The sequence below is a fragment of the Erinaceus europaeus genome, chromosome 14, assembly GCF_950295315.1.
Source record: "Erinaceus europaeus chromosome 14, mEriEur2.1, whole genome shotgun sequence".
Taxonomy (NCBI): Eukaryota; Metazoa; Chordata; class Mammalia; order Eulipotyphla; family Erinaceidae; genus Erinaceus; species Erinaceus europaeus.
Window position 1 is genome coordinate 29,306,476 of NC_080175.1, and position 27,606 is coordinate 29,334,081.

The following is a 27,606-nucleotide window of genomic DNA, read 5'->3' on the forward strand; positions in this document are numbered from 1 at the left end:
AGGCTGCAAAGTCTCAGGTTCAATCCCCCACACCACTAAAAATAAATTATCAAGACCTTAATTTTCAGGAACAACTAAGTAAAGGAGTATAAAATTATTGAAAATGGTGATTACCACTATGTGCAAAATTTTTAAAAATATTTATTTATTCCCTTTTTGTTGCCCTTGTTGTCTTATTGTTATTGATGTCATCATTGTTGGACAGAACAGAGAGAAATGGAGAGAGGAGGGGAAGACAGAAGGGGAGAGAAAGACAGACACCTGCAGACCTGCTTCACTGTTTCTGAAGCGACTCTCCTGCAGGTGTGGAGCCAGGGGCTCAAACTGGAATCCTTACGCCAGTCCTTGCATCACTCTGGCATATGTAATGTTACAAATCAAACTCAGGATTTCATGGTTATGAGTCTAGTGCTTTTATCTACTCCCAGGCTGCTATGAAATATCTTGTCTTAGGTATTGCCTATTGATAGTAAATAGAAGTGCAAGCTCTAAGATTAGTGACATAAACAATAATTTCTTTAATTAACAGTCATATAGGCAGTCAAGATGAATGTAGGCTTCTAAGGCTTTTCAAAGAAGCATGCTCAAGTTTCACATGGAGAAGTTTTTATCATAGGCAATGAAAGTCCCCTTGTGTGGAACCAGTTCTCATTGGTGAAGCTAAATGGGGACCCACTGATAAGTGCCAGAGAAAGAAAACACCATCACTTAGAGCTTAGTGAGGGCAGGTGCAGTGCTCAAATCTACTTTGCTGTTTCTTTGTTTTAGAGAATGTTGGGGATGGGGGCAGGCTAGTAACTTCTATGTTGTAATTTTTTTTTGAAAAACAGAATATGGATTTTTGGATAAACAGGACTGGGCCTTGAGGCCATTTGCTTCTGTATTATGATAGGGTTTCCTTTCTTGAAAGAGATTTGAAGTCTTGCGATTTGCCTTGAAGACAAAAGACAAGTTGGAACAAAAGTGTGACTCTCCAGGTCATGAAGCCATCTGACCTTTTGGATCATGATGGATTTCCCTCAACTTCTGCAAAACAAATTTCTGTAAACAGAGAGTTCTTATCATTTGCCTGACCCAGTTGATCAATGTCAGGATGCCTTTTCCCTCTTTAGCCATGTTAGGTAGCCTAGTCCCTTTTGAATTAGGATTTCACTATGTGAGAGAATGCTGAGCTGAATTAGGATTTCACTATGTGAGAGAATGCTGAATAGCTGGGGTTGGGAGTTGAGGGAGGGAAAGAGAGACATCCAAACACCACTTCACCACCCACAGAATTTCCCTCATTCTTGGCTTTGTTATATGTCTTGGTAAGCCTGTATGGTGCAGGGAATTAACTTGGCTTCTCCAGCATTGAACTGTGTTCTACTGTTCTAATAATTCCTACCTCAGCCCCTCCCCTCCCCTCCCCTCTCCATCTCTTTTCTTTTCTTTATCAGGGCTTCACCTCTCCAGGATGATTTTTTTTTTTTAGAGAGAGAGAGCTTCCTTCAGTGCAGTGGGGACAGGCCTCGAGCCTGGATTGTTCACATGGCAAAGCAGTTGCACTATCCAAGTGAGCTTTTTTTTTTTTTTCTGCCAGCCCTCCCATTTTTAGCCTTAAAAGTAACTGAGAGCAAGTGGGGAGGTGACTCAGCAGGCAGAACAAATGTTTTGTATGTGTACAACCCTGGGCAGGATCTCAGGCACCACATATGACAGAACTGTGCCTCTCTCTGTCTTTTAAAAAATATATTGGAAGTGGGGTGGTAGCACAGCAAAGCAAGGACCGGCGTAAGGATCCTGGTTCGAGCCCCCGGCCCCCCACCTGCAGGGGGGTTGTTTCACAAGCGGTAAAGCAGGTCTGCAGGTGTCTTTCTCATCCCCTCTCTGTCTTCCCCTCCTCTCTCCATTTCTCTGTCCTATCTAACAACGACAGTAACTACAACAACAATGAAAACAAGGGCAACAAAAGGGAAAACAAATAAATATTTAAAAATTTTAAAAAGACATATTAACAACAACAAAAAGTAACCAAGACCCTACAGAATGCTTTTTATTTATTTTTTTGACCCTATAGAATTCTTGCTTTTGTACATAAGATATTAAGTACATCAACTATTGTTAAAACTAAACAATTTAGGGGCCAGGTGGTGGTGCACCTGACTGAGCGCACGTTACAAAGCGCAAGGACCTTATTTCGAGCCCCTAGTACCCACCTGCAGAGGGAAGGCTTTGCAAGTGGTGAAGCAGGGCTGCAGGTATCTCTATCTCTCTCCCTCTCTATCACCCCCTTCCCTCTCAACTTCTGGCTGTCTCTATTCAATAAATAAGTAAAGATAATTAAATTTTTTTTTAAAAAAAACTAAGCAATTTAAAATATATTTGTCAATGTTAAATAAAAATGCTTTTTAAAAACTATTACACATTAATACATGCAAGATTTTATAAAAAATAGTTTTCTAAAGAAGAAAAGGATGATAGTTAATATTTTTGCAATTATTTTTAATATTGGTTCAATAGAAGGAAGTTAGATCCTCATTTTTGCATCTGTGTTCACTCTGCTGTGTTGTTGTTGTGACTGAATTATATGAAGAAAGTGTGATTATTTTGACCTTATGGGCCATCCTGAAAGGATCGAGTGGATACTCCAGAGCCCCTCAGGCTGTATTTGCAAACCACAGGTTTGGAGAAATGGTCCCTGTATTGTCCTTAGATCATTAAGCATACTAACTTGCCATTAAATCAACTAAACTATCCAATGTGTTTTCACTGCTTATTAAAAATTTGTACCTAAATAAAAAAAGGAAAAACAATGTACCCATAAGACTCTAGCTACCCATTTCCTTGCTTTTGACAGATGCTGAAATTGCTGTGTTGCCCTGTGATAGTATATTCGGCTAATATAATAAGTGAAATCATTCTTTACTTCTCTGTAGGCGACCTGGTGATTCTTGATGGCTCTCCCACGGCTGCCTGGCTGCGGGGCCGAAGCTGCTGGGGGGCCCGAGGTTTCTTCCCATCCTCGTGCGTTAATGAACTCTGCCTCTCCTCACAAAGCCAGCAGTGGCATTCACAGAGCACCCAGCTCCAGATTCCTGACTATTCCATGGGACAAGCCCGGGCACTGATGGGACTTTCTGCACAGCTGGATGAGGAACTAGACTTCAGAGAAGGGGATGTGATTACCATTATTGGAGTGCCTGAACCAGGCTGGTTTGAAGGGGAGTTAGAGGGCCGAAGAGGCATTTTCCCAGAAGGTTTTGTAGAGCTTCTAGGGCCTCTGAGGACTGTGGATGAGCCTGTAAATACTGGAAATCATGATGACCGTGTCATTAACATTACAGTAGATACCCCGCCAACAGAAGAGAAGGGGCCAGAAGAGGATGAGGAGCAGCCAGGGACCTATGGGATTGCCCTCTACAGATTCCAAGCCTTGGAGCCAAATGAGTTAGATTTTGAAGTAGGTGATAAAATCCAGATCCTGGGGACCCTGGAAGATGGCTGGCTGGAAGGATCACTGAAGGGCAGGACAGGCATCTTCCCATACCGGTTTGTAAAGTTATGTTCTAAAACCAGGGTGGAGGGAACCATGGATCTGTCACCAGAAAGCAGTCTGACCAGGATCCCTGAAACGTCTTTGGATTGTTCCGACAACTCTTTAGAGGTAGAGGAAAAGATATGTGAATCTCCTGACTGTAAGACAGAAAGCTCCAATGGTTCTACTTCTGAAACAATCATTTCTCCCCTGGAGCATCTGACTCCTGAATACGAGGCCAACAGAAACTTTCCTCAAGATGAGAGCACCTCAGGAGGGTCCCCAAGAAGTCCAGGTATAAGACACGAACAGCCTCTTGCCAGTGTCTGTTCCACGAAGGACCCTTCAGAAGTCAATGGTGTTTCCTCCCAGTCTCAGGCATCTTTCCATCCCAAATTGCAGGAAAAACAGTATTATTCTACTACTGGAGAGAGCCACCCCCACCCACAACAGTACTCTGACCCTGTTCCCCGGGAAGCAAGGACCAGAGACTATTCCAGCCTTCCTCTCAGAGGACTGTACTCCCAGCCAAGAACCCTTCAAAAGCCCAGGCCTCCTCCTCACAGTGACTCTTTCCTTTCATCTCCCAGAGTAGGCAGACACAGCCAGTGGAGTCCTCAGCTCCAGGGTATGGCGAAGTGTGCTAAAAAGTACCACACACTTGAAGAAAATATTTCCAGCTTTTTCTTTCCATCAGAGAGATCAGAGTTGAAGCCTCGTTCACAGGACAGAGTGCCCAGGGTAGAGGCAATGACACTTCCACAGGGAGATGGCACTGTTGATCTGGATTCTAAGTTGACGCAGCAGCTGATAGAGTTTGAGAAGAGCTTGTCAGGACCTGGCACAGAACCAGATAAAATTCTGCGCCACTTTTCTATCATGGACTTTAATTCTGAGAAGGATATTGTCCGAGGTTCCTCAAAGGCCCTTACCCAGCAGGAGCTACCTGGGAGGAGAAAGGCTTTAAGGCCACCCCCACCCCGTCCCAGCACTGTGCCCTCCACTTCTCCCCAACTGCTGGTAGACCAGAACCTGAAACCAGAGCTACCTCTGGCAGTGAGACCTTCTCGACCAGCTCCGCTGCCTCCGTCAGCACAGCAGAGAATGAATGCAGCGCCCCCCAGACCCCCAGTCTCTCACCACCCTACTTGTGAGACCCTAGAAAAAGAGGGATCTGAGCAGGGAGAAAAAACTTTGGACCCAACTTCCCAGTGTCCCTTGGTATTGGTGAGGATTCAGGAAATGGAACAGGATTTGGATATGTACAACAGGACTCAAGAAGAGCTCAGCTTATTGCTAGAGAGTCAAGAGGAATCATTAAAGGCAGAGACCCTGGAGACACTTGAGTTTTATGACAGTAACATGGGAAGTCTGAATATGGACCTCCAGCAGCTTCGAGGTAAGTGAGGAGGAAATAAGGCATAGTTATTTCTTGTCAAGTCCAGGTAGAAGAAGCCTGCACATGTGTTTTAGGAAGATGTTACTCATCTCTGATTGACACTTAAAGAATGATTTGTTGGTTTATTGCCTAACTTCTTATTTTGTCACAATATATTTATACCCCTGTTCTGCTGTGGCATCCTTAGCAGTATGGGAAGTCTCTAAAGATAATTTCCTTTAACCAGGTTCTACTAAGGCTAAGACTCAGGAGACAACAGCACCTTCTGTCTCTATAATAGTAATAATTAACAATATTTTTCCCACATCCCACAATCCCCAATAATTAACAATATTAACTTACCAATAAGCATTCATCACTATTTGCTTACATGAAGAATCCTTACAACTACTCAAAATACACAAAGATAACTCACATGGCTATGTTATAAAGGAGGTAACTAAGACTTGTAGAGATTAAGTATCTTGCCAAAAGGGCTGGGATTTGAGTGTATGTGTGTGTGTGTGTGTGTGTGTGTGTGTGTTAAACTACGAGCTGCTTCTCCCGAAAATTAAATTTTGACCCTTAATTTGAAGGTGATCAACTTCTAGAGACCTCATTCCTAGTCACCAAACCTGGAGGAAAAGTAATTCATAATATAGGAAGGAGAGAGTTGTATCTTCTTTTTTTTTTTTTACCTTTTAATTATGAATTTAATGATAATAATAAGTAGTAGTAATAAGTATGTTAAACTAGTTATCATATTAATCTCATTCTAGGCCATCTATAGGTCACTCTTTTATTTTTTAATTTTTTTATTTATTTATAAAAAGGAAACACTGACAAAACCATAGGATAAGAGGGTACAGAGAGTTGTATCTACTGTGTTTAAGAACACGGCATTAGGATGGTGGAGATAGCATAATGGTTATAAAAGGGACTGTCATACCTAAGGCTCCACAGTCCCAGGTTCAATCCCTTGCACCATCATAAGCCAGAGCTGAACAGTGCTGTGATAAAAAAACAAAACAGAGTCGGGCGGTAGCACAGCAGGTTAAGTGCACATGGCGCGAAGTGCAAGGACCGGCATAAGGACCCCGGTTCGAGCCCCTAGCTCCCCACCTGCAGGGGTTTGGTCACTTCACAGGCAGTGAAGCAGGTCGGCAGGTATCTGTCTTTTTCTCCCCCTTTCTGTCTTCCCCTCCTCTTTGCATTTCTTTCTGTTCTATCCAGCAACGACGACATCAATAACAACAATAATAGTAACTACAACAACAATAAAACAACAAGGGCAACAAAAGGGGAAAAAAGCAAATTATAAAAATTTAAAAACAAACAATAACAACAAAACCCACTGTATTGGCAGCAAGAAGACAGGACTTAATATGCTTGAGGTCCCAGTGTCTCCACACACAGGGTCTGGCACACTGCCACTTACAGATAAATAGCATCTCTAACAAGATAAGCAATCCCTCAAAAGAGAACAAAATTTATCAATTTAAACAACAAGATTTTCCCTCCAAACCAATCTGTCCAGTCTCTAATCTTGAAATTTAAGTCCTAAAATGTAAAGGATCTTCAATACAGCATTTATCTAAGTCTGACTTATGTGATGTTTAGTTGTTTATAGCCTCCTGATGAGAAGCTCAAGCCTACCGAAAGACAGATAGTTCTCGTGCATCAGTGTGCTATTTCCTGCTCACCTGACGTAGTGGTGAAGACTCATCAAATACTTGATGAATTTAATTTTTACTATTTATTTGTTTATTTATTTTAACATTTTATTTGGTTATTTGACAGAGATAGAGAAAAATAGAGAGGGAAGGGGGAGATAGGGAGAGAGAAAGAGAGACACCTGTAGTACTGCTTCTCCATGCAGGAAGCCTCCCCCCTGCAGGTGGGGACCAGGGGCTTGAACCAGGGTCCTTGCACATGGTAATGTATGCCTTTAATTGGGGGCACCACCACCTGGCCTTCTTGTTTATTTATTTCTTACCAGAGCACTGCTCACCTTTGGCCTATAGTGGTGCCAGGGATTGAACCTTCTCCTTCCCCTCCCCCTTCCCCTTCTTTTTCTCCTCCTTCCACTTCTCCTTCCTCTTCCTCTTCCTCTTCCTCTTCCTCTTCCTCTTCCTCTTCCTCTTCCTCTTCTTCTTCTCTTCCTCCTCCTCCTTTTTAAATATAATTTTTTATTTATTCATGAGAAAGATAGAAGGAGAGAAACAACCAGACATCACTCTGGTACATGTGCTGCCGGGGATCAAACTCAAGACCTCATGCTTGAGAATTCAATGTTTTATCCACTGTGCCACCTCCCGGACCACCTTCTTCTCCTTCTTCTTCTTCTGATTTAATAATGATGATGGGGTAAGAGAAGTACAATGCCATGCAATTCCTAGCACCAGAGTGTCATATCCCATCTCTTACACTGGAAGGTTTCTTATTTATCCCTCTGGGAGTGTGGACCAAAAGATCTCTATGGGGGGGGGGGTCTTCTGTAATTGCTTCTCTGTTGGACATGGGTGTTGACAGGCCGATGCACACACACACCCCTGCCCCCAAGCCTGTTCCTGTCTTTTCCTAGTGGGGTAGGGCTCTGGGGAAATGGGGTTCCAAGACACATTGATGAAGTCGTCTGCTCAGGGAAGTCAGGTTGACATCATGATAGTATTTTTCAACTTTTGTCTGTGAGTGAGATTATCCTATACTCAATCCTTCTCTTTCTGGCTTACCTCATTTAACATGACTCCTTCAAGCTCCATCCAAGTTAAGGCGAAGAAAGTGAAATCACCATTTCTAATAGCTGAGTAGTATTTCATTGTGTATATATGCCACAGCTTTCTCAGCCACTCATCTGTTGTTGGACATTAGGGTTGCTTCCAGGTTTTGGCTATTACAAATTGTGCTGCTATGAACATAGGTATGTACAGATCTTTCTGGATGGGTGTTTTTGGTTCCGTAGGATATATTCCCAGGAGAGGAACTACAGGGTCATAGGGCAGATCCACTTCAAGCTTTGTGAGAGTTCCCCAAACTGCTCTCCACAGGGGTTGGATTAATTTACATTCCCACCAGCAGTGCAGGAGGGTTCCTTTGTCCCCACAACCTCTCCAGCATTTGTTGCTGGTACCTTTTCTGATGTATGACATTCTCACAGGAGTGAAATGGTATTTCATTATTGTCTTTATTTGAATTTCTAAGTATTTTTTCATATCTTTGTTGGCCTTTTGGATCTCTTCTTTGGTGAATATTTTGTTTATATCCTCTCCCCATTTTTGGATGGAGTGATTTCTTTTTTGTTGTTGTTGCTGAGTTTGGTGAGTTCTTTATATATTTGGGTTACTATCCTCTTGTCTGATGTATGGCATGTAAAGATCTTCTCCCATTCTGTAAAGGGTCTCTTTGTTTGGACGGTGGTTTCTTTTGCTGTGCAGAAGCTTTTTAATTTGATGTAGTCTCATTAGTTTGTTTTTGTTTTATTCTTCTTTGTAACTGGATTTGTATCATTGAAGATGCCTTTAAAATTTATATGGAAAAGAGTCCTGCCAATATTTTCCTCTAAGTATTTGATAGTAGCTCGTCTAACATCCAAGTCCTTGATCCATTTGGAGTTTACTTTTGTGTTTGGTGAAATATAGTGGTTCAGTTTCATTCTTCTGCATGTTTCAACCCAATTTTTCCAACACCATTGTTGAAGAGACCCTCCTTTCCCCACTTAATAGTCTGGGCACCTTTGTCAAAGACTAGATGTCCATAGGTGTGGGGGAATATTAGTATGTTTTGTAACGGGTATTTGTTTCCTGCAGTTATCTCTCATCTTGTTTTAAATTTCATTTAATATGGTAAGCATAGGTATTTTATAAACTTATGTTTGGTAATTCTAAGATGTTATCTGTCACTGGCATTCTTTTGGATGTCATATGGTTCTCACTCTTTGTGACCTAGACTCCTTGTATATTTGGTTATTTTTACTCTGCTAGTCATAGCATTATAGCATTTGATTGTGTGTGTGTGTTTCTCATCAAAATAAAATATTTTTAAAATATCTTAACAAAGAACCTGTAGCAGATATCATACACTGGAAAACACTGGGAAAGCATTTTGAGGGATAGCATTCAAATAATTGAATATTAGCATCTGTGATCAAAATTTAACAAGACAGAATTATGTCAGATCTGCCAGTTTAAGGATATATTTTGCCTCTGAAATGTGATGTTTCTTGGGGCATAATCCATAAGACTTACACTAGCGGGAGTCGGGTGGTAGCACAGTGGGTTAAGTGCAGGTGGCACAAAGTGCAAGGACTGGCATCAGGTTCCTGGTTCAAGCCCCCGGCTCCCCACCTGCAGTGGGAGTCGCTTCACAGGCGGTGAAGCAGGTCTGTAGGTGTCTATCTTTCGTTCCCCTCTCCATTTCTCTCTGTCCTATCCAACAACAATGACAGTAATAACAATAATAATAACAACAACAATGACAATAAACAACAAGGGCAACAAAAGGGACAAATGAATAAATAAAGTTTAAAAAAAAAAAAAGACTTACACTAGCTCATTAATATTATTTTAACTGTCGGCATGACTCAATGTGAGCAGCAGGCGGGACCATGAGTACACACCCTTGTAAACAGGAGTAACATAGCAACAGTTGCAAGCAAAACTCACTGATTTAACCCTGATCACTTCTCTCCTAGCTGTTCTTGTCCTGGTTAACTACATTAATCTCTAACACCATGTGTCAATATTTTCTGCACTGGTTTTTTTCAACTTGACATCAATGGTTGCCTTCAGACCAGGAACACCTCTATATTTATAAAGCCTTATTCTCATAGAATTTACCCTGTTTTCCAAATTTCTGACTTTCCTTAGGATTATTCAAGAAGCCACACATATATGCCCAAAACATGCTGACAAGGGATTTTCACATGTAAATATTAATCATTCTCAATCCAGCTCTACCTGAGTCACTATCAAGGCTTAAACTACCATGGATCACCAAAGCGATTAGATCTCCAATTCATCTTCAGAGTGTTGTGGGATCTTAATCTTAGCTTATAAGGCCTCCTTTTAGTGTCCTTATCTTGTAGAAGCTCTGGACTTTGATGTTTGATCCCCTTATCCCCAGAGCACCATTAAAACAAAAGTTCAGTTTGCTGGTTTTGGGGAAATTCCTGGAATAGAGCAGTTCTGAGGTCGTTTACTTCTCTAGATTACAATTTTCTCTTTCTTTGGACTCCTCCATACCATCTTATAAGTGTGTTGTAGTGGGGTTTTTTTTAGGTTTTTTAAAAATATTTATTCCCTTTTGTTGCCCTGGTTGTTTTATTGTTGTAGTTATTATTGTTGTTATTGATGTTGTTGTTGATAGGACAGAGAGAAATGGAGAGAGGAGGGGAAGACAGAGAGGGGGAGAGAAAGATAGACACCAGCAGACCTGCTTCACTGCCTGTGAAGTGACTCCCCTGTAGGTGGGGAGCCGGGGGCTTGAACCAGGATCCTTATGCCAGTCCTTGCCCTTTGCGCCACCTGCACTTAACCCGCTGCACTACCGCCCAACTCCCAAGTGTGTTGTAGTTTTAAGAAGATGTTTTTTATTTTTGTTTTAGCATTTTTCTGTTGGTGCCACAGATTGAACTAGGTGCTTCATCCATACAGAACTGTGCACGGGTAACATTGTCTTGGCCAAAGCAATATCCTGTATTCCCAGCAGACTTTGGTTATTTGTCAAAAGAAGAAATGGTAGGGGGCGGGTGATGACACACCTGGTAAGTGCACAAGTTATCATCTGGGAGGACCTGAGTTTGAGCCCCCACTCCCCATCTGCTGGGGGAAGCTTCACAAGCAGTGAAACAAGTACTGCAGGTGTCTGTCTCCCTGTCTTTCTTACACATTATCTCTCCTACCCCTCTTAATTTCTGTCTGTACTGTCAAAGGAAAAAAAGAAAAAATGATAACCAGAAGTGGTAGATTTATCGTGCAGTCACTGAGCCCCAGTGATAACCTTGGTGGCAATAAATAAATAAATTAAAAACTGTGTTCCCTACCTCTGATCTGTTCCCCAAGCTCTGGCATTTTCATATTTCCTCTTACTTATTTATCAGTCTTCCCCTTGGTTCAAATAACCTAAACCTTAACTATTAGAAACAGAAAGTCCAGTGTTGGTAGTTTTGGATAAGCCAGTATTTGGTTCTGACTGAAAATAATTAGGATTCTAAACTTGGGGATTATTCTTAGAGTCAAGTACTTCTGATTCTGGTGTGCTGGGAGATGATGTGTGGCTCTGTGGGCTCTGGGGTGATATTCAGGACATTCATACATCCAACAACTGTCATTGAGTCTGTGCCAGGTACCAGGTGCCAGGTGCTGTGCTAAGGGCAGGGCATGTGGTAATAAACATGGATGTGCCCTCTGCCCTCAGGGTGCTCCTGATTAAATGAGTTGCTAATTAATAAATTACATTTCAGATCTAAAACATAGTACCTTCCAGTCCGATAGATTGGCTTTCAAAGCAGTGGAAACAGTCCACAGACTTTCTAATGTTAGAAGCCCTGGCCAAGCCTAGCTACTGTAACTCAGAGAGAATTTCATTCTAGCTTGTCATGGGTTTTTCTCATCTCACAGAGAGGGTGACGAACCTGAAATTTGACTACCAGTCAGGCTTGCACAGTTTTTTTGTTTTTTTGTTTTTGACTCAGCTGATATTTCTGGCATAGATACTATGAGCCAGACACTGACTATACAATGGTGAATAAAAAGGACAGAGTCACGGTATCTTTTGTGTATCTTTGAAACGCTAGTGGCCACACTGCTAGTGGTCTCTGTTTTTAATCAAACTACCTGTCTTGCTGCTTCGAATCATAGCCATGGTTCCTTAGGTGTGGACTTGGAGCCCTCTGTTCTCAATAAGAGCAGTGGGTAGTAAGTTATAGAGAGAGTGGCCTTTACTCCCTCAGCAACTTTGCTCCTAAATCTCTCCCCTTTAACTTAATGCTTAAAGGACGGATGGCCAGAGACTCTCAGGGTAGTTTTATTTTAAGTGATTAATTTACTAGAGCCATAACCATTAAGCTATCTCCTCCACCTTTTCCCAGGCTAGTTTGAATTTTAAATAACCATTGCAAATCAAATTAAGGTTTGTTTTTTTTTTTCCCTGGGAAAATAATACTTTCAGCAAGATATTGGGCAAAATCTAAGGTTCATAAATGAGAATCACTAGGAGCCATGTGGTGGTGCACCTTGTTGAGCACATACATTATAGTGTGCAAGGATTAGAGTTCAAGTCCCTGACCCCCACCTGTAGGAGGAAAGCTTCACGAGCAATGAAACAGTGCTGCAGGTGTCTCTACCCCCCCAATTTCTCTCTGGTTCTGTCCAATAAAGTAAAAAAATATATATATATTTAAAAGATAATCATTAGATTAACAAATTGGAAAGTTATTGCTTTTAAATTATATCATCTATATATAAAGTCAATGTTTAATATTTGAGACACTTTTTATTAATTTGAAGGTATAGTTTTACTTATTTATTTTAAAATATTTATTCCCTTTTGTTGTCCTTATTTTTTTATTGTTGTAGTTATTGTTGTTGTCGTCAGTGTTGGATAGGACAGAGAGAAATGGAGAGAGGAGGGGAAGACAGAGAGGGGGAGAGAAAGAGAGACACTTGCAGACCTGCTTCACCGCCTGTGAAGCGACTCCCCTGCAGGTGGGAAGCTGGGGGCTTGAACCGGGATCCTTACGTGGGTCCTTGCGCTTTGCACCACGTGCACTTAACCCACTGTGCTACCGTCCAGCTCCTGAAGGTATAGTTTTTATTGCAGATGCAATATGTTGTTCTGAAGTTTTCTTGAAATGCCTCAGATATAAAAATTCCCTCTCAAATTAATAAGAGATTATAGAGTTAGATATCCCAGCCAGTTTGTGGATTTTTAAAATGATAAGGATTTGTGTAAAATAATAGTCTTGGGTGGGGGGGATAGCTCTGATGTACCAGGTTCAATCCCCTGCTTAACCATATGCCAGAAACATGCAGTGCTCTGGGAAATAAGTATAATAATAAAAATTTTTCTCTAAATGAGAGAAAAAGTAAGTTCTCAGCTTGTTAACATCTGGTTCTGGGTGTTATCTCAGCTACTTCTAATTTTTCCTTGGTGCAAAACAGCAGCGATAATCAAACACCATTAATAGTCATGTTAATTCATGGCAGAAACTTATTGCCCTTTTATCAATAGAAAGATGGTTTGGTGTAGGTCAGGAATTCGATATAGTGGAGAGTGTTTAACTTACTTTAACTCCGGAGTCCCTATTCTTAGCAGTTTGTATCCTAACATTGCAAATTTTTCTTCACCCTATGCTGTAGGCACTAGGGTGGAGAAACTGGAGTGGATCCAGGGACTTCAAATATTGGTTTCAGGTTTCACTGCGTCTTTGCAGGACATAGTGAAACAGCCAGTTTTCTGTTGGCCAGGAACCCCTCAGCCACAAGCATTCATGCCACCACACCCTACTCGGAGTGTGCTACTTCTCTCAAACCTGTTGCTTGGTTAGGTGTAGTGAGACTCAAAAGATGAAAAACTCTTGGGCAGCTGTTTACTCAGAAAATATTACTGTACTCCTGCTACAGTCCAGGCTGTGTACTGGAGTTATAGCAGTGATCTCTCCCCTTTGGAAGGAAAGGCAAATAGTAAATAGCTAAAGACTATGTAGCGTGTTAGAAGGAAAAAGGATCGAACCCCGGCTCCCCACCTGCAGGGGAGTCACTTCACAGGCGGTGAAGCAGGTCTGCAGATGTCTGTCTTTCTCTCCTCCTCTCTGTCTTCCCCTCCCCTCTCCATTTCTCTCTGTCCTAGCCAATGACAACAACAATAATAACTACAACAATAAAAAAAAAACACAAGGGCAACAAAAGGGAATATATAAATTAAAAAAAAATACAAAAAAAAAAAAGAAGGAAAAAAGAGCCATAAGATAATGGAAGACCTTGCTGAAATGTGATGCTTTAGCCAAGCCATGGGGGGTGCGGGTGGGGGGCTCTAGGCAGATAGAACAGTAAGTGCAGAGGGCCAGGTGTTTGAGGAATACTAGGCAAGCTGGTTCAGTAAGACCAAAGACATGGACTTTATAGTTTGTCATTCAGACTGACAGATAGCCCTAGTAGGCTTTAAGCAGTGATGTGACACAACCTGACTGACACTTTTACAGTCACTATGGCTCCAGTGTTGAGAACAGACAAAAGAGACCCAAGACAGAGGCAGAGAGACCAGTTAGGAGATGACTGCAATGATCCAGGCAAAAGATGGCGATGATGGCATAGCTCAGGATGATAGAGTGGAGACAAGGAGTGCTTGGGTCTAGGTATATCTTGAGTCAGAGCCAGAAGGATTTGCTGGTGGATCATTAAGGCGGGCTAAGTGGACTTCCTAGAATTGATCATCTACCACACCTGTCTGGTTTGAGAAATTATGTGTTTTTCACATAAAATAAAAATGTGTACTTTAGGGAGTTGGGCGGTAACGCAGCAGGTTAAGCATACATGGCGCAAAGCGCAAGGACCAACATAAGGATCCCAATTTGAAACCCTGCTCCCCACCTACAGGGGAGTCGCTTCAGAAGGGGTGAAGCAAGTCTGCAGATGTCTATCTTTCTCTCCCCCTGTCTTCTCCTATACCAGGTCCAAGTAAACTAAGTACTTTTTCTCTCTGTGGTGGAATGTTCATTTCTGTGAGCAGGAATTTGAATAGTTTGTGATTTGAGTGTACACCAATAGGTAACTTGAGTCCCGTGAAAACAAAGGAGGAAGAGTTCTTTCTCTAAGTAAAGGGGAGTCCCAGAGTTGTTCAGATGTCCAAAGGTTAGCTAGCTGGATTGGAACATGGGAAACAGAGATCCAGTTTGAACTATTCATGGAAACTTTTACATATGCTCCCAATGGGCTACCAAAGGAGTAAAGAGGTAGATGAGGCCGATACCTGATCTTACCTGAAGCTTTAGGAAAGGGGGCTGTATCTCTTTCACATGGCTTTTTTCTGTAAAACCTTTAGAGCAGCAGAATAGTTCTGTCTTCAGCACTTAAAGTAGCCAAGCCAGTTTGACCAGCTTGAGGGAAACACCAAACAAAACTGCCAAGTCTAATCACATGAACACTGGTTACTAATTATCTTCTGGCCTCTGTGGGGAAAGATATAGCAGCTCACTGATTGGATCCTGAGGTTGAAATAACTCCACTAACTCCACTTCTTTGGATCCTGAGGCTGAAATAAGTCCACTTCTCTCTTGATTCTCTGTGCTCTGTGCTCTGCTTTCCTCAAGCAGCTCAGAGTGTCTTGAGTGTTTTGGGAGACACTCTAAGGACAGACACAGCCTTAGGCCAAGCTGCACCTGTCTGGATCTCAGCCCAACCCAGGCCCATGGAATGGAGAAGTGGAACTCGTGTGTTGAAGTGCACTGAATATGTGCGAACCTTATGAGATTCGAACGGAGAGAGAAACAGAGAAGAAAGGGCACTGGAGCTCTAGCTGGGAGTATGAAGACTGCCTGCAGGAGTTTGCATTGCTGGACGGACCTGGCAGAAATTACTTGGATTCCAGATACTGGAAAACAAGGCAGAATCGGCCCTACAGAAAAAGGGACTGTGGATACTGGGATTTTGAGCAGAATGAGCAAAGGTATATGGACGACAAGGAAAAGGAGGAGGGCGGAAAGGACTCTGTGCACCACAGACATATAACTCAAGGCTGTGATGACTGTAGGAATTCAGAAAATGTAGATTACAGGAATCCGAGCCCTGAGATGAAGGAGAATTGTTTTACAGGAAGCCCGGATGTAACCTGGGAAAGTGAAGGATATGCAAAAAGGAATGGCTACAGAAATCATAAGAGTCAGAGTCTGAATCATAACTCTGAGAACTCTAAGGAAATTGAACAGTGGACTGTCTGCAGCACTTCAGATGATTCTCTGGGGAATTTTGATCAACCTCAAAATTGGGATATGGACCACAGGAATTTTAATTACAAACTTGAGAATTATAGAGATACTGATTTTTATTGTAGAGACCTCAATGATTTATATCATGTCTCTGGGTGTCATACTAATGGTCAGTCTATGGACTTCCCAGATTTGAATGGCATCAGTGAAAGTAAGGACTTTGTCAAATACTGTGAAGGGAACGGGAATTTTTATCAAAATGATAGAATATCTCCCAAAGCAAAGAGTCATGCTATGGATCAGAATAGCTCTGATATAGAAAATAAAGACCGTGGCGCTCTGTTTGCAATGTGTGAGTACAAATGTCAGAATTACAGAGGACCAGATTCTCTGCATCCAGTGAAAAATTTGGAGTTCAGTGGCATCAACAGGCCAGGAATGATGGAGCTCGGAGGTGTCAGGAGCACCCCGCAGAGTCTGCAGAGTCAGTGGACTAGGAGAGGCCAAGGAGAGTGTTACTGTGACATTCTTCAGGGCCCCTCACTGGATAATAATACCTGGAGTTTACAGGACGAGAGAAAATTAAATGGCTCAGATACTTGGAAAAGGAACAGTTGTCTCCGCCGCACAGCACCCAGCACCCTGAGATGCTCAGAATTTGTGCAAAATAGGAAGAAAAACCAAGGTAGGAATTCAGTCAGGTTTTTTAGGACAGAGAAGAAAGAATATCAAAAGGATGATTACACTAGGTACCAAAAAAAGTGTGCTTAAGGAATCTAGCTCCTAAAATTCTTACTAAGTGTCCTGACTGAGAAGAGCCTTAGAGATTTAATTCCTCAGGGAGGCAAGAATTTATTTAGTGTTGTGAATAGGATATCTGGCTTTCAAAAGCAGATAGAGTTCTCACAGGAACTTCCTTTGGTTACCTCGCTTGGTTTTGTCAGGCATCTCTAACCCCAAATATCTTTTCATTCTTGCTTTCATTTTTCTGTCTCACGAGGCAGCAAAATCACTGATCAGGGCACCAAGCCAAAATTCATTTTCTTGGCCTGTTCTTTCTCTTCATCTCCATATTTCTTTAGACAGTAGTGGAAAAGAAGACTTAACTTGTTTAACAGTGTGTTCATTCCTTGCCACTCTGCACTCTTCAGTGAATAATGAGTGATAAAACTTGTGGAATTCAGGAGAGCTTCCTAGTGCTTTGTACATGTTAGGTTTCCAGATTACTTCATCTTAGTGAGTCCTTACTAATTTACCTGTAAAATGGGGATATTAAATGTTTTTCATTATCTACAGAATATTTATTTCATGCCAGTTTTGTTCTGTTTGTTTTCTCCAGGGCTTCATCACTCTGCTGACTTCTTCAGAGAGAGAGAGAGAGACCACAGAAGTGAAGCCCCTCCCCAAGTGTAGTGGGAATTGGACTTGATCCTGGGTTGGTCATATGCCTGATGGTATATGCACCCTCCCAACTAAGCTTTCTTGTCGGCTCACCAGTTTGTCTTTTTCAGGTCTACAGAATGAACTTTAGTTAGTTAGTTATGGTTGTTTTTTAAAGTTTCAGAACTTCCTGTTAAAACTAGTTTGATGATGTGTTATTCTCATACTAAGCAGACTTTCTGGTTTAAACTACTTTGGGAGAAGTCCAGTTATGGCCAGAGGATATGGATTAAAGTTAAAAAAAAAAAAATGGAATGGTCTAGAAAAATCCATCTCATGCTTTTCTCTTAAGTAGAATTTACTGATGCAAGTCTCCTTCAGAATATGCTCACTGGATAGATTTGTAGTGGAAGCCATCAAAAATGGGGGTGGGGTGTGGGAAGAGAAGTCTCTGTTGTAAGCCTGGAACTGATAGGAACTGCTAGTGGTTTATTCTGTGTCCCCCCCCCCCCCTTTTTTTTCAATACAAGTTTGATTTGACTTGAATTTCCAAGAGACTGTTTTGGACAAAGCAGGCTTTTTACCTGCATTTACAACGATAAAAATGAAACTAAACCCAACTTTAGTTGGGAGACTGAGGTATTTAGTAACTAGCCATTTTTCCCCCCTAGGTACATTTTCAGTTTGAAAAGATAGGGATTGGATGACACGTGAATTCCTTACAGCTCAAAGAAGAGAAAAAAGAAAAGCTCATTCTGTGTTTCCTTGTGCTGGTTTTCATATTCCTTTACCTTCCCCCCACAACTGCTCCTTAAATGAACTTTGTTTCCTACCTTTAGTTCCTTATTGTATTAAGCCTCCCATCTCTAACAGCATGTGCTTATGCTATTTGACTTAGCAGGAGTCAAACCTTTCTCTCTGGAGTGTTGTAATATGCCCTATGACCTCTGTGAACCAGCTCCTTGCCACCGTTTGGCATTGCCATTTTTACAGCTCTTCATATTTGCAGGTTTAACTTTTGACAGTATACTCATATTTAGCTGAATTCACACTCCTTTTATATTTTATTTTATTTTATTTGCCTCCAGGGTTATTGCTGGGGCTTGGTGCCTGCACCATGAATCTTCTGCCCCTGGAGGCCATTTTCCCCATTTTTGTTGCCCTTGTTGTTGTTTTTATTGTTACTGTTGTTATAGCTGTTGTTGGATAGGACAGAGAGAAATTGAGAGAGGAAGGGAAGACAGAGGGAGAGAGAAAGATAGACACCTGCAGACCTACTTCACCGCTTGTGAAGCAACCCCCCATGCATGTGTGGAACCGGGGGCTCAAACCGGGATTCTTATGCTGGTCCTTGCTCTTCGTGCCATGTCCACTTAACCCACTGCGCTACCACCCGACCCCCACTCCTTTTATATTTTAAGATTTGTTATTCATTTTATATGAGGTAGAAAGAGTAAAGACTTTTTATTTTATTTATTATGTACGATTGAGAGTGTTGCATGGGATGGGGAGAGGGGGAGGGGAGAGAGGGAACAGAACACTACTCCAGTTGAAAAGGCAGCAGGGATTGAACCAAAAAGCCTCAGATATGCAATTTTCAGGAGCCATTTCCCCAGCCAGGCACCCCTTTTATACCTCTAGTATACTTCTTGCCCCAGAGTGCATTAGCCTGTCCTAGCAATCTCGTTTGCTTTCTAACATTCTTTGCTAGCTGTCTCTATGTCTCTATCTTTGTGATTATTACATTGTCACAATCCGTAGCTACAGTAAAGAAAGCCTTAGAGTAAATCTCCCTTCAGTTCAAATATTAGCTCCACCTCTCATTTGCCATTTATTTGTATATTACTTTAATCTCTCTGAACTTTGGAGTCTTTATTTGTAAAAGGAAGATAATAATACCTGTCTCATAGTGAGATAATATAAATAAAACACTTGTTTGGAGCCTAGTAGGTGCTTATAAATTAGGATGTCTTCCTTTTTATTGTCCCACCTCCCTTCTGCCTTATAAATTACATGTCCAGGTTGCCCTGTAGGGTCCCTGAGTCCTGAGATCCAGACTGCTGCCTCCCTCCTTCCCTCCCTCCTGCTGGATGCTGCCCTCAGATCCTGTCCACACAGCAGGTTTAATTATCCAAGTAGACTGCCTCACCCTTCCTCCTCTGCTACTCTTCCCCTCCCTCCCCCTACTCCACATGAGAAACAAAGCCTTTTTAGAGACTCCCCAGCCTGCCTCCCAGGCCAGGAATCCAGTCTGTCTACCAGGTTTGTCCTTCCACTCCCATCTTATCAGTTCATTCCTCTGTGCAAATGCCCCGGGGTGTACATTGTGTCCTTACTTCTAGGGTGTGTCCTTCTTCTTCTTCTAGCGTTTGCCCTTCTTCCGTAGCCAGTCAACAGCGTCAGGTTGAGCCTGATGTAAAGTTTCCAGACCTCCTTTGAATCTGGAGAGGTGGCAGTCGTTGACTATGTGGGTCATAGTCTGTCTGTAGCCACAGGGGCAGTTCGGGTCGTCTCTGGCTCCCCAGCGATGGAACATAGCGGGGCATCGGCCATGGCCTGTTCGATAGCGATTGAGGAGGGCCCAATCATAACGTGCTAGGTCAAAGCCGGGTTGACGCTTGCAGGGGTCTGTGATGAGGTGTTTGTTCTTTACCTCAGCTGACTGCCAGCTCTGTTTCCAAGAGACTGGAACAGAGAAGTTCAGTGTAGGCGTAGGGGACCATATGGGTGACGAGACGTCAAGCGTTGGACAGGGTGGGCGAAGATATCCGCGTATATTGGCAGGTCCGGTCGAGCGTAGACGCGGGAAATGAACTTAGATGATGCCGCATCCCGACGAATATCTGGAGGGGCGATGTTGCTAAGAACTGGCAGCCATGGAACCGGGGTGGACGGATGGTTCCAGAAATTATCCTCATGGAGGAATATAATTGGGAATCGACCAAGTGGACATGGGGGCTGCGGAACCATACTGGGGCACAGTATTCTGCAGTGGAATAGCATAATGCCAGAGAGGATGATCGTAGTGTGGAAGCGCTCGTGCCCCATGAGGAGCTGGCCAGTCTTGCAATGATGTGATTCCTCGCGCCCACCTTTGCTGCAGTTTTTATGAGATGTTTGTGAAATGACAGAGTGCGATCGAGAGTAACGCCAAGATAGACTGGCTGGGCTTCATGCCGGATTCTCGTATCGCCAAGCTGCACATTAAGCTCACGCGAGGCTGGGGCATGGTGTAGATGGAAAACAGATGATACTGTTTTTGCAGTGCTAGGGATTAGTCGCCATTTTTTACAGGGTGTGACCTCAGTCCTGCGACCATGCTATCTTAAAGGGTGAGTCTTCTGAAGGTGCAGTGGAAAAGTGGAAGTGTTTCTTGAGTCTGCTAACTTAAACTCAAGTTTCAAATGTTGTCTTTTGTAAAAGATAGTTGTGGATACCTGGTGGGCTCTGTGGTCTCTGACTGTCATTGCTTCTGCTGGCTTCCTCAGTTTCATATTCCACAAGCGTAGTGCAAGGATTTGAGGGTGACTTCTACACACTGGGATCTTCCTTTCTGGACTCTTGTTTTCCATGATGTCTCCCGTCATACCTAGCCACTTTAGAGCCTTAGACTTGGACCTGATTTCCCTTTAATATCTAGCTACCATAGTGCTCCAGACTTGAGCTTTTGACTCTTCGGTGTCTAAGATAGCCAGTTGCTGGCTTTCTGTTTTGGTTGGTACTCCCACAAGCTAAAAGACTAGGAAATATTTTGAAGAGTGGTGGGGAGTGTTGGGGGCGGGGAGAGCAGACAGATAAATATAAATCTTACCTAGTTTTCTTCTTTTGTTGTACAGTCTTGGCTTGCTTTCCAATATTTTCATATGGTCATTTAAAAAATACATCTATGGGGAGTCGGGCGGTAGCGCAGCAGGTTAAGTGCAGTGGCACAGAGTGCAAGGACCTGTGTAAGGATCCTGGTTTGAGCCCCCGGCTCCCCACCTGCGGGGGTGTCACTTCACAAGCGGGTGAAGCAGGTTTGCAGGTGTCTGTTTCTCTCCACCTCTCTGCCTTCCCCTCCTCTATTTCTCTCTGTCCTATCCAACAACAACAACATCAACAACAACAATAATAACTACAACAATAAAACAACAAGGGCAACAAAAGGGAGTAAGTAAATATTAAAATAAAAAAAAAAATACATCTATGGGAGTTGGGCGGTAGCGCAGTGGGTTAAGCACATGTGGCACAAAGCTCAAGGCCCAGCATGAGGTTCCTGGTTCAAACCATCGGCTCCCCACCTGCAGAGGCGTCACTTCACAGGCGGTGAAGCAGGTCTGCAGGTGTCTTATCTTTCTTTCCCCCTTGCTGTCTTCCTCATCTCTCTCCATTTCTCTCTGTCCTATCCAACAAAGACGATGTCAATAACAACAATAACTACAACTGTAAAAACAACAAGGGCAACAAAAAGGAAATAAATATAAAAAAATGTCTTAAAAAAAACTTAAAAAATACATCTAGGGGAGTCAGACAGTAGTGCAGCGGGTTAAGCGCACGTGGCGCAAAGCACAAGGACTGGTGAGAGGATCCCAGTTCAATCTCCTGGCTCCCCACCTGCAGGGGAGTCGCTTCACAGGCGGTGAAGCAGGTCTGCAGGTGTCTTTCTCTCCCCCTCTCTGTCTCCCCCTCCTCTCTCCATTTCTCTCTGTCCTATCCAACAATGAAGACATCAATAACAACAACAATAACTACAACAATAAAACAAGGGCAAAAACAAGGGAAATGAATAAATAAATAAATAAATAAATATTTAAAAAATACATCTAGAAGGGGCCAGGTGATGGCACACCAGGTTAAGCACACACATTATAGTGCACAAGTTCAAGCCCCTAGCCCCCACCTGCAGGGGGAAAGCTTCATGAGTGGTGAAGCAGGGCTGCAGGTATCTTTGTCTCTCTCCCTCTCTGCGCCCCTCCCTCCTCCTCCCTCCCCCTCTCTCCACCTCTGCATCAAGAAGAAAAAAAAAAGAGAGAAAGAGGAGAGGAGAGGTGAGGAATAGACAAATAGCATGGGAGGTGACTCAGTGGGAAAAGTGTTAGATTGCCAAGCATGAGGTCCTGAGTTTGAAACCCCAGCACTGCCATGTGCCTGAGAAATAATCTGGTTCTCTCCTTCTCCCTCACCGACTCTAGTAAAATAAATAAAAGTTTTAAAAATAATAGAACACTTAAAAAAAAAAAGAGCAGTGTTAGGTAGTATAGCATGTATTACACTAACCTACCTATTATTAATAACAATTCACAACTCTAGGTTTTCTTCCTTTTGTTTTTACCAGGGCACTGTTCTCAACTCTGGCTTATGGTGGTACAGGGAATGCTATCACTCTCATCCCTCTAGATGTATGTATTTATTTATTACTGGATAGAGACAGAGAGCAATTGAGAGGGTTGGGGGTGGGGGCTGGGTGGTGGAGCACCTGGTTGAGCTCATATTACAATGCAGAAACAAAAAGAAAATAAATAAATAATCTTAAAAATAAAACACCTTAAAAAAATAAATCTAGAAGGGGCCAGGTGATGGTGCACCTGGTTAAGCACACACATTATAGTGCACATGGACCCAAGGGGGAGGAGAGCGGGAGAGAGAGAGACCACAGCTCCAAAGTTTCTTTCGCGCACATGGCAAAGCAGCACACTATCCCCGTGAGCTATTTCACTGACCCTATACTACCATTTTAATATATATATATATATATATATATATATATATATATATATATATATATAATTTAACTTGATAGAACAGAGAGATTGAAAAGAGAGGAGGGGGAGATAGGGAGAGAGAAGTAGAGACACCTACAGCACTGGTTCACCACTCATGAAGCCCCCACCCCCCACAGGTGGGAATTAGGTGCTTGAACCTGGCTGTTTGTGCACAATAAAGTGTGACTCAGCCAGACGTGCCCCCACTCAGCCCCTTGTACTCCCATTTCTTGACCAATGTTGGAACTGAGATTTTGCACTTATGCTGGTGCAGCTGCTCATGTGCGAGAGCACCTGCTTTGTCATGTGTGTGGCCAAGGTTTGAGCTCACAGTGGGCTACATAGGAGTACTGCAGCACCAAAGGCTTTGGTGTCCTCTCCTCCGTCGTCTTCTCCTCCTCCTCCTCCTCCTCCTTCTTTTTCTCCTTCTTCTCCTTCTTCTCTCTCTCTTCCACTTGCCGGCAATAAAAGTAGTCATGAAGGGGCCTGGTGCTTCATGTTTCACGTGAACTGGGTTAATCTTAATGCTGTTAGGATATTTAAATGAACTCTTAAAGAGAAAAATGTTGAACTGAACTTAAGATGAGAGTTAAGGCTAAAGGTTCAATACTAGAAAGCTACAACACTTATATAGGAATTCTTTTATAGGGGAATAGAGTGTTCTGGAGACTCCTACCAAGGAAGACAAGAAACTGTACTCATGAACCAGCAGTTGTACTGTAAACCATGAACTACCACCACCCAATAAAATGAAAGAAAAAATAAAAAAAGGAATCCTCTCACATTATTGCCAGAGAGAAACCTACAAACCAGCACATGCCAGTATATTATAACCCACTCTTGTTTGGGTCTTAAAATCTATTTGGAGGGTTATAATCAACATTTTGAAAACTGAAAAGTAAACTAGTCAGTCCTTGGGTCAGGAATAGGACCTGGGTGTTTGTTTCTGTTTTTGTTGTTGTTGTTAACTTTTTATTAGTGATTTAATATTGAGTTACAAAATTATAAGATAACAGGGTTATAATTCTCCACCTTTCCCATCACCAGAGTTCTGTATTCCCATTCCCTCCATTGGAAACTGCAGTAGTTCTCCCAAGATCACAGATAAGGGTTGACTATTATATATATACATACACATATATATAGGTATATATTCTGTATTATTTCCATCTGTATTTATATATTTGTCCTTTTTTTTTTTTTTCTATGTCCCTGCCTTTTCTTTCTTTCTAAGTCACACCTACTACTTCTAAGTGTCCTTCTTTCCTCCCCCACCCCCTCTTTCCACTCCGGGTCCTAATGGAATTGGAATTCAGAACTCTCTGGTCATTTTCCTTTTAACATTTACCCTTTGGGAGTATGGACCAAAAAAGAATTTTTTTTTTTGCTTCAGGGTTATTGCTGGGGCTCCATGCCGGTCCTGTGAATCCACTGATCCTGGTGGCCTTTTTTTTTTTCTTTTTCTTTATATTTATTTCCCCATTTCTTGTCCTTGTTTTTTTAATTTTTAAAAAATATTTATTTATTTATTTATTCCCTTTCATTGCCCTTGTTGCTTTTTATTGTTGTAGGTGTTATTGATGTCGCCGTTGTTAGGTAGGACAGAGAGAAATGATGAGAGGAGGGGAAGACAGAGATGGGGGAAAGAAAGACACCTGCACACTTGCTTCACTGCCTGTGAGGCAACTCCCCTGCAGGTGGGGAGCTGGGGGCTCGAACCGGGATCCTACGCCACACCGCTCTTTGTGCTTTGCACCATCTGCGCTTAACCTGCTCTGCTACCGCTCGACTCCCTTCCTTGTTTTTTGTTTGTTTGTTTGTTTGTTTTATTGTCGTTGTTATTGGTGTCGTCGTTGTTGGATAGGACAGAGAGAAATGGAGAGAGGAGGGGAAGACAGTGAGGGGGAAAGACAGACACCTGCAGACCTGCTTCACTGCCTGTGAAGCGACTCCCCTGCAGGTGGGGAGCTTGGGGCTTGAACTGGGATCCTTATGCTAGTCCTTGGGCTTCGTGCCACGTGCACTTAATCTGCTGCACTTAACCTGCTGTGTGACTGCCCGACTCCCCATTTTTTCCATTTTTATTGGATAGGACAGAGAGAAATTGAGAGGGGTGAGGGAAGCAGAGAGGGAGAAAGATACACCTCCAGACCTGCTTCACCACTTGTGAGGTTGGACCAACACTCTTTTATTACTATTATTATTATTATCATCATCATCCTTATTTATTGGACAGAGACAGCCAGAAATTGAGAGGGCAGAGAGTGATAGAGAGACATCTGCAGCCCTGCTTCACCACTTGAAAATATTTCTCCCTTGCAGTTGGGGACTGGGGGCTCAAACCCGGGTCCTTGCACACTGTAACATGTGCACTCAAATTAGGTGTGCCACCACCCATCCAGAACCAAAATTCTTTATGGGGTGCAGAAGGCAGAAAGTCTGACTTCTATAATTGCTTCTCTGCTGAATATGGGCAGTGGCAGGTCTATCCATACCCTTAACCTGTTTCTGTCTTTCCCTAGTTGGGCAGGGCTCTGGAGAGGTAAGGTTCCCAGACACATTGGTAAAGCCATCTGCCCAGGATCTGGGTTTTTGATGCCCAGACCAGTGCTTTTACCTGCCTCACTACAGCTGACACTAGAAGGCACAGCTGTGAGTTCCTGCCACCTAAATGAACTTAGAGAAGCAGAAATGTTTTGGGGGTATCAGAGAAAGGGGCTTCAAATAAAGGACACACCCCTATGCCACATGTAGTAGAGATCTGCATGGGTTTAGAGTGAAGAAAAACCTTGGCATATGGTAGACAGAGGGAGAATAGAAGTAACAGATGCACTAAGTGTGGTGCACAGAGTTCAGGTGGGAAATGGTGACAAAAGTAAGTGGAAAGTTTTCTGCTTTCATATTCTCTCAAGATTTTTAAAAAAATGCATGAACTTGAAGGTGCTTTTGCCAGAGTTAGACTAGCAGTTCAAAGTTTTTAGGACTTTGATAGTCAGGTTTTTTTTTCTATTACCAATCATATGGATACAATATCTTTGTAGCTACAGCCTGAATTCAAAATACTAGAATAAGATTTTTTTCTAGTCAGGGGACTGGGAGATGGCTTACCCACTACAGCATACACTTTCCCATGGGCGAGAACTTCCCCCAGGAACTGAGGAATCGTGGGAATTGTACAAGTATAGGTCATGTGATAACCCTGGTGGCAGAAAAAAACTTCTAGTCATTCCAGTTATCTTTTTATCCTGATTAGCCTTATATGTAGGTTAGAAACCAGGGTGGACTAGGTGTGATGCCTCACATGCCACCAATGCTCAATGACCTGGATTCAAGCCCCCAGTCTCCACCTGCAGGTGGAAGCTTCATGAGCAGTGAAGCAGTGCTGCAAGTGTCTATCTATCCCTTTCACTTTCTCTCTATCAAATTGGGGAGAAAACGCTGCCAGAAGTGGTAGGTTTGTCAGGCAGGGACTGAGCCCCAGTGATAACCCTGGAAGCAAACAAAACTAAACCAACCAAACAAAACCTATGTATGCCCTGAGTATAGCAGATGCCAAGAGGCCTCTGCCACTGTATGGACATGATGGGGCTCATAAATTAGCTGAGCAGTAACGAATGGCCAGCAAAACAACCTTGGAATGCCACCCTCAGTCATAGTGGCGGTGGTGGTTATCTCCACTTTAATTTACGTCCTTTGTAATTTTCTGAGCACTTTGCAATTTTCATCTAATAGCTTTACAGGTACTCATTTATTTTATCTAAGGGAAACCTTTTGAGTACCAAGCATTTCATTATATTTTAGTTAGGCAAATATAGCTTGAAGATCCTGCACAAAATTAAAAATGAAATAAAGGCCAGAGCAAGAAAGCATACCTGTAGTACTGACTTTTCAGTCAACCAATGACCTCCCCAACAAAATCAGTGATGTTAGTTACCCTTGATTTCTCTGTGGCATTTCAAAGTGATGGCTATCACTGTATCTCACTTGAAACTCTCTGACCTTCTGACCCCCACGAACATTCTTCTCCAGCTCTCTTACCAGCATCTTCTTCCTGCTCCGATTTGTGGGCACGTCCTTGGGCTTGGCTCTCAGACACCCACTCTTTCCCCTACTTGTTCCTTCCTCAGGAGTCACCCACTCACAGTTTCAGTAATCACACGTAAGGGGGTGGGTGAGTCACCACGTGCAGGTGCAGCTCCGACTCCTACTTCAGGTCTGGGCCAAACTCCCATCTGGTTCCTCAGATCCCAACCCTCTAGTTTTAGTTCTCCCCCTCCTGTTTTCCTCTTTTTTCTCACTGCAACTCTGTGTCTGTCCTCATGTAGCTTCCCTAACTAGGGAATGTTCTTCCTCCTTTCCTCTGCCTGTCTCCACTCTGTTCCCCCTTTAAGCTTTAGTTCAAAGTCAAACATCTTCCTAAAGGATGTCCCTGACTCAAGTAAAAACTGAGCTTCACAGCATGGAGTGTGGCTCAGGAGGGAGTGGCACAAGCCAGGCATGAGGGCTTATGTTCAACTTTTGGTGCCACAGACCTCAAAGCAGAGCCCTGTCCTGTCTCTCTTCCTGCCATTGAACAAATAAAAAATCTTTAATGAACTTTCTTTATTCTGATTTCCCACAGCATGTCCTATGCTATATACTTTGCTCCCAAACTCTTTTTGCATAACCATGA

The 27,606-nt window shown here is 42.7% G+C and overlaps 1 protein-coding gene and 1 long non-coding RNA gene across 5 annotated transcripts in view; one reads left to right on the plus strand and one right to left on the minus strand.

The window, feature by feature from the left end:
- The window catches only part of DNMBP (dynamin binding protein), a 135,595-nt gene that overhangs the window by 60,465 nt on the left and 47,524 nt on the right, over nt 1–27,606 (plus strand). For 3 of the 4 annotated variants that reach the window (XM_007530263.3, XM_060171494.1, XM_060171493.1), the window contains exon 4: nt 2,916–4,913. In XM_007530263.3, the coding sequence (XP_007530325.1) occupies nt 2,916–4,913 (1,998 nt within the window). Of the gene's footprint in view, nt 1–2,915; nt 4,914–14,738; nt 16,499–27,606 lie in introns of those variants that run through there. The other variant, XM_016191359.2, reaches the window with a different exon arrangement.
- LOC132532771 (uncharacterized) lies at nt 16,239–27,034 on the minus strand. Its single transcript, XR_009544693.1, has 3 exons — nt 26,973–27,034; nt 21,005–21,136; nt 16,239–16,370 (listed from the first exon to the last, which is right to left on the minus strand). It is a non-coding gene; the product is annotated as an uncharacterized LOC132532771 (long non-coding RNA).